This window comes from Centroberyx affinis, unplaced genomic scaffold (genome assembly GCF_046629955.1).
Source record: "Centroberyx affinis isolate AG114_WGS23_722 - 3 ecotype Tasmania unplaced genomic scaffold, CSIRO-AGI_Caff_v1 ptg002828l_1, whole genome shotgun sequence".
Classification (NCBI taxonomy): Eukaryota; Metazoa; Chordata; class Actinopteri; order Beryciformes; family Berycidae; genus Centroberyx; species Centroberyx affinis.
In genome coordinates, this window is record NW_027280970.1 from 8,293 (window position 1) to 15,856 (window position 7,564).

At 42.1% G+C, this 7,564-nt stretch overlaps 1 protein-coding gene across 1 annotated transcript; it reads right to left on the minus strand.

Moving 5' to 3' along the window:
• Positions 1–1,461: 1,461 nt before the first annotated feature.
• Positions 1,462–5,141, minus strand: LOC139658082 (integrin alpha-8-like; the record flags this gene model as incomplete). Its single annotated transcript, XM_071536113.1, has 2 exons — positions 4,622–5,141; positions 1,462–1,601 (listed from the first exon to the last, which is right to left on the minus strand). Coding segments are annotated over exons 1-2 (313 nt in total), but the record flags the coding sequence as incomplete, so codon positions are not given.
• Between the last annotated feature and the right edge of the window lie 2,423 nt (positions 5,142–7,564).

Here is a 7,564-nt window from a genome sequence, read left to right on the forward strand (position 1 = left end):
TCCTGACATGAGGTAACAGCAGAGGGCCTGGCTGAAGCCTTACTGCTTTACCCTCTATTGACAAGTTTAAAAATATTTTAAAATCAGTTTTTACAGAACAATGTCCTTGCTTTTAACATGGGCCATTATTTTCCATGATTCTTTTCAGCCCCTGATCCCTGTATGTTTTGTGCTTGTTTGTTGTGTTTTGGTATTTTTGGTGGTGTAACCTGTCCCCGTTTATGTATTTTTATATGAAACCTTTTGCTGCCCATCTTGACCAGGACTCCCTGGCAGAAGAGATATTATATCTCAATGGGACCTTCATGGTTAAATAAAGGATAAATAAATAAAAAATAAACTATCCTGTCAACACACACTGCTGTGAGCTGTTTCACTGCAACGATATAAAACATTTGCACCGCACTGCAGACTGTGGGAACATCCTGTCTGAGGAGTTTAGGCTAGCTAATCCAGTATTAGCATTTTGAATTTCTTCTTAAAATACACTTTTATAGGCTTGCTTTAATGTAATGTTTTGGATTTTTCCCACTTTATAATTTTGTGTCAAAATATTTTACTTTTCAAATCATCACCAAACGTGTTTCTTTTGAAAGTAGTTGCCAGTTGTTATTTCCTTTATTGTGTATTTCCCTATTTTTGTTAGCTAGCTAACTAGCCAGCAAGCTAATTTAACGGTAACACTTTACAATAAGGGTCACTAGGTTAAGGGTTAGTTAATGCTTATAATTAACAGTTAGCCTAACTAATGTGTAATTTACTAATGGTGTTCATGTTAACTATGGTATTAATTTATACATTATTTAATAGTTTATAAAGATGACTATTAAATAATGTATAAATTAATACCTTAGTTAACATGAACACCATTAGTAAATGATTACCAGACACATTAGTTAACTGTTAGTTAAGGGTTAGTTAATGCTTATTAAGCATTAACTAACCCTTAACTTAGTGACCCTTATTGTAAAGTGTTACCAATTTAGCAAACACACTGATGTTAATGTGAACATGCTAACGCTAGCTGCTGCTAGCTACGTTAGCTAGTGTGCTAATCAGATGTGTTAACAACAAGACAGTGATGGTTAGCTGACCAGATGCTATGGTTAGCTAGCTAACAAGCTGACATTATCTAAACACTAAATCAATCAGATGGATCAGTGATGAAATGATCAGTTCAGTCAGAAACAGACAGAAATTAACCGTCTGTTCAGTTCTGTTCAACACAGTCAGCTGTTCACAGAGCTGAGGACCTCCAAGATGGCCGCCAGAGGGGGGTGACATCACCTGAAAGCCTTCTATTGGGATATCGTCATTTCTTTCTCATATATTAAAAGAAACTGCTTGTTAACTGCTTCACTCATGTCAAACAGCTTCACTTGGCGGACAGCTGGTTTTTGTGTGTATTCATATAAACAGAGCGGCTGTTAAAGGTGCTAAACGGGCGGTTCGCGGCCCTACCGGTGTCATCGAACAGCAGCTGCTGGCAGGCGGCAGAGTTCTTCCAGGGGCAGGAGAACACCGCCCCCCTCTCCACCACACTGCTGCTGGACAGGCCCGAGGAGGAGTTAGCCCGAGGAGCTCCGATCAACACATCTGACCTGAGGAGGAGAGGAGAGAGGAGAGGAGAGGAGAGGAGAGGAGAGGAGAGGAGAGGAGAGGAGAGGAAGAGAGGAGAGGAGAGGAGAGGAGAGGAGAGGAGAGAGGAGGAGAGGAGAGAGGAGGAGAGGAGAGGAGAGGAGGAGAGAGGAGGAGAGGAGAGGAGAGAGGAGAGAGGAGAGGAGAGGAGAGAGGAGAGAGGAGGAGAGGAGAGGAGAGGAGGAGAGAGGAGGAGAGGAGAGGAGAGGAGGAGAGAGGAGGAAAGGAGAGGAGGAGAGGAGAGGAGAGGAAGGAGAGGAGAGGAGAGGAGAGGAGAGGAGAGGAGAGGAAGGAGAGGAGGAGAGGAGAGGAGAGGAAGGAGAGGAGGAGAGGAGAGGAGAGGAGAGGAGAGGAGAGAGGAGAGGAGAGGAGAGAGGAGAGAGGAGGAGAGGAGAGGAGAGGAGGAGAGAGGAGGAGAGGAGAGGAGAGGAGGAGAGAGGAGGAAAGGAGAGGAGAGGAGAGGAGAGGAGAGGAGAAGAGAGGAGATGAAGGAGAGGAAAGGAGAGGAGAGAGGAGGAGAGGAGAGGAGGAGAGAGGAGGAGAGGAGAGGAGAGGAGAGGAGAGGAGAGGAGAGGAACGAGGGGGAAAGGAGGGGAGGAGAAGAAAAAGTTGACTTTGTTGCATTTTTACATTTGGTTCTTTTAGGTTCAAACTGACCAATCACAAGCCAACCAGGACTTGTAAACAAAAGTCACATGACTCACAAGCAGCTTGTTTATTGGACAGTTTGAACCTGTCATCCTGCAGGTTAGAGACTAAACTTCCTGTAGCTTTATCTAACATGATGGACATGTCTGTCTCTTCTTCTGTGGTGTTCAGACCAGTTCAGAACACATGAAGAAACAGCTGAATATGAGCATCAGTCCAGACTTCATTTTGCTCTGCTAGGCTTTCCGTCTCCTTCTACCCATAATCCCTTGTGTTTCGGGGTGGTTTGCTGTAGTCGGTTGGATTAACGAGCCGCACCGCAGTTCTCTTGTTAGAGGACCGAGACTCTCGGTGTCGTTACTTGGTGCCACCAGAGGTCAAAGGTCATCGTTCACCTGGACAAACCGACTGAACTGAAGCAGGAAACACTGCAGAGTTCAGATAAACCGATCAGAACATGCTGGGTGTTGAACGCAGCCTCAGTTTCTCTACATCATCTAGTTTGTGGGTAAAATAGTGAAAGTATTCAAAAGCTCAAGGGTCATTGTTCTCACCTGGATAAACCAACCAACTAAAGGACCAACCTGACTGAAACATCACATTAGAGGAAAGCTAATTGTGATTTCAGAAAATTTGTGGCGACATTTAAACTTTGCTCAGACAATGGAGGGAATGAGCCAAGTGCCTGGTGTGAGACTGACTGAGGATCAGGTGCGGGTCACTGAGGTTAGGAAATACTGGTCTTCAGAGCTGCAGCTGGGCCACATCCACACTAATATTTTTTCTACGTTTCAAAACGGCGCCTTAAAACCAAAACGATCTCCGTCCTCACGAGCGTTTCAGAAATAATCTCCGGAGCAGTGTGGACGCTCGGAGGAAACAGAGAAAAACTTCTGTGTTTCAAATGAAAACGTATTAAGTGTGGATGTGGCCTAAAGGTTATTTTTATAATCATTAAGAATTTAGTCTATAAAATGTCTAAAATAATGACAAATGCCCGTCACAGTTCCCGATGGGTCTAAAGTGATTCTTCAGATGTTTTCCTCAGTCCAAAAAACACAAAGTATTTATTTAACAATGATATGAAACAGAGAAAAGCAGCAAATCTTAATGTTTGTGAAGCTGCAACCAGAAAATGTTTGGTATTCTTACTGATAAGTGACTGAAACTATTGATCGATTATCAAAACTATAGTAGATTCATTTTCTGTCTATCGACTGATCTAACATGTCAGCACTCCTGGCCTCACAGTAGAAATCATCTTTAGGAAGAGGAGTGGACGACATGGTTATGATGAAGAACGGGGAGTGATGGAAGGAAAAGTTGCTGTAGTCTGTTGGATTTTCCTTTGGATCTGCTCTGTTTTCCTGCTGAGGAAGAGGAAGAGGAAGAGGAAGAGGAAGAGGAAGATCTCCATTCTCTCTCTGCAGCAGGCTGTTTTAACCTGGAACCTAAAGACCGGCTGCAGGTTTCTGCAGTCTGCCTAGTCAGCACAAAACATCTTCAGACTAAACTCACGGTTTGATCCACTGATGATGTTCATTATGTCAGTGCCATATGTGAGTTATTAAACTGTGGGGATTGTGTGGGAATTACACAGTGATTTTTCATTAGGGGGCTTCTTAACATTATAAGAACAAATCAGCGGAATAAAATGGGAAATTAAGGAATTATCTGATGTTTTAAGGAGGAGTTTAATGTCTGTATTCCTTCTTGATGTTAATATTATGCGATAAAGTCACTAGAAACTCACCACTGAGTACCAACGACACACTTTAACTCCCATAAGGATTATTAGAGTGATTTATGGTTACAGTTCCAACACTATAAGAACATATAAACAGAATAAAATGAGATTAAACGAGCTGGTGGGTGAGCTTGGTGAGCTTTGATCCTATCATTTTAGATCAAATATAACTATAGGAATTTTATGATGATACCATAGAAGTGAAACAGCGCCATAACGTCTGATAAAATCAATATAAACTCACTATTGATTACCACAGACACACTATAAATCCCTATAGTGATATTATAGTGATGCCATAGGAGATAAACATACCATACAGTCACCATAATCTCACTATTAAACACAGCAGGCACGCAGTTATATTACAGTGATTTTTGATTAGGCGGTCTAACATTATAAACAAATAAAAAGAGAATAAATGAGGTGTTGGGTGCTGCTTTAAGGGAGAGCCGGGTGCCACAGTGGAACACCATAAAAGGAGCCTTGTTGTCCAACGTGTTGAAAGCTGCGGGTCAGATAAATAACCATTCATCATTTCGTCATCATCACCATCATCATCATCATCATAAATCCAGGAAATCTTACTTTTGGTTGTTTTTGGGCTTGAAGAAATCCACCGAGAAGCCGAAGTAGCTTCCCTCCGGTCCGGAGTAGACGGACGGCTTGTCCACGTCCAGATTGAAGGAGACGCCGCGGCGGACACCGAAACACGCCAGGACCAGAAGACAGAGACCGGATCCGCTCCGTCCCGCTGCCATGACCGAGGAAGACTCCGGCAGCGGCGAGTGGGGTGATGAAGATAAAGTCCGGTGTCTGTTCTGTCGCCCGGACCGCTTTAAACAAATCTCAGTCTCTCTTCTTCTTCTTCTTCTTCTTCTTCTTCTTCTTCGCTCTGTTCTAACAGGCAGCGGTGGCCGAGCTCTCCTCCGCAGCAAAACAAGCCGTCATGTAAATGTGTTAAACGGGTAAATCGCGTGTCCGTGTAGCGGCAGGGCGGCGGGCGACAGTCCGGGCGGCGCGGCGGCAGAGACGCGGCGACGTAAAAATCGGTTTTTATCGGCGGTTTCGTTTCCGTGTTTGATCCCAGAAAACAGACAGCGACTCTGGAACAAGCCAGGGAGCGGCGGCGGGGTGTGTGTGTGTGTGTGTGTGTGTAAGAGTGTGTGTGGAAATGTGTCATCGCAGGCTTGTTCCAACCAGTTACAGTCAAAATGAATAAGACTTCCGGTTATGACTTTCAAAATAAAAGCCACGATGACGAACAGCACATTTCTGGAGTAATAGCTACAAGGTTGAAGAGAAAAAATATATTTAAGGTGCAATCTGTCGTGAATGAAAATATAATTTTGCTTTTATTAACCAAAGAGTACTTGTTGAATTATGCAAAGAACAAATACATGCATATGTAAATAATAATAAATATAATATAAAAAAACAAAAAACAAAGAGTACTTTTCACAGCATTATATTCATGACCATATGGGGTTATGCAAAATGCCAAATACTGCAGGGTTGCCAAAAATACATAAAAAAAAAATAAAAAATACAAAGAAAGAATCATCAATGTGATCATAAAACAATAAAGCAATAAACCAGGAGAAGTTGTTTTACAGTGTTAGAACAGCTGAGAGGCTTTGCGGGACAGGCAGAGTGGCATTTCATTCATAAAACACAACTGTGATAAAAAAAGATGCAATTGTTCAAGAAATATTTTATTTGCTGATTAACAATAATAACACTTTATTGTTCTGCCAAGCAATACAGCTCTTGAACACAAGCTTAACAATGCATAAGTATCGCTCTGAGTTGTGATTTTCAGTTAAACATCACGCTTTAGTGCATCATATTTAAATGAACTGTTACAGGGCCTTCAATCACAGCTGTGTGTTTATGGTGCATTCCATCGGAAGTCGGAGGTCGGTAGTTCTGAGTTGGAATTACTGACCTACCGATCTAAATGCGTTCCAGTGCGTCTTCTCAGGAAAACATGGACGCAGCAGCCTTTGCCCGTTAACGTTAACGGTAGCTATTAATGCTCTAGTAATGCTAGCAAAGACTTCCATCTGCTAACGAAGCACAAGTCAACTGAATTACATACAAATGGAAACTACAAAGTTGTTACAGCACATTTTCATAGCACAAAAACTACATATCAAGTAAAATCAAGTTTTATGAAGTACAGATTGATGCTGTGACGTCAGCTGTGTTTATATCGGAGAACTCGGGTGGATTTGATTTTGCCCGAATTTCCTACTGGGAATTCCGACTTGAACGACCGTTCTGTTGCACTTTTCTGTGTTGGAAGTCGTTTTTCTCCGAGTTCTGACTACAACAGAATGCACCATTATATACTTGATACAAAGAGGAAGTAGGGCCACTCAATAAGATATCATTGTTTTTTTCTCCCAGTTGTGACTTTCTCAGAATTCTGACTTTATATCTCGGAATTGTGACTTTTTTTTCGCGATTCTGAGTTTAAATCTCAGAATTTTTCTCGGACTTTTTTTTCTCTCACACAAAAAAAGTCGGGAGGCGGGACCTCCAGGTGAAGCCCCGCCCGTTTGGAGGTGCTCCAGGCTGCAGCTATACATACTTGGATAACTTGGAAAGATCAGTAGCGCAAGTGAAGGTCAACGCTTTTATTTTGAAGGCACCTTCCGGTCGTGCCCTGTGTGTGTTGGGTGGAGCTTGACGCATCAGAGTCCCGATCCACAACAGGAAGTTGATTCCGCCGCATCAGACAGAAGGAACACACTTCCGCAACACACACAGGCGGCGCCGCTAAAAAGGGAATTTTGAGGGAACTTCCTCCCCCTGTCTCATCCTCTGGGTTCTTAAACTGTGGGAGGGGACCCGCAACCGGTCGTGGGTTCAGTCTGGTGGGTTCAGTCTGGTGGGTTCAGTCTGGTGGGTTCAGTCTGGTGGGTGGTGATAACAGCTGTGCTGTGTTTCACTGAGCAGATGTGACAGTTTCACTAGAGTACAACTGACAGAGGGGATGAGGGGATGACTTACTGATGATGGCAATAATACCAGTATAGCCTACTACTACTAAGAATACTAATAAAATACTAGAATACTAATACTACAAATAATCTTTATTGATATAGCACAATTCAAAGCACAGTTCCAAAGCGCTTGATAATGTTTTATGTTTTTTGACATTTTAAAACATAAAATCAAAGCATAAAACAAGGTGAGAGATATAAAAGCGAGGTATGTTTATCGATACTAGTCTCTCTATATATTTACTCTGTGCTTTTATTTGTTGTTAATCACTTTGTAACAATTGTTTTGAAAGGTGCTATATAAATAAAGTTTATTATTATAAGTTTGTTACTGCTACTACACTGTGTTACTTTTCAACATGTTAATGACAACACATTTCAGCTCAACATGTTAATATATGTTTATTAGTATCGTCCCACAGGAGACACACAGACGTGTTAAAAATGACACATCCTTTTTATGAGTGTACTACTGCTACAAATAATGATAATAATAATAAATCATGATCAATGGCTAACA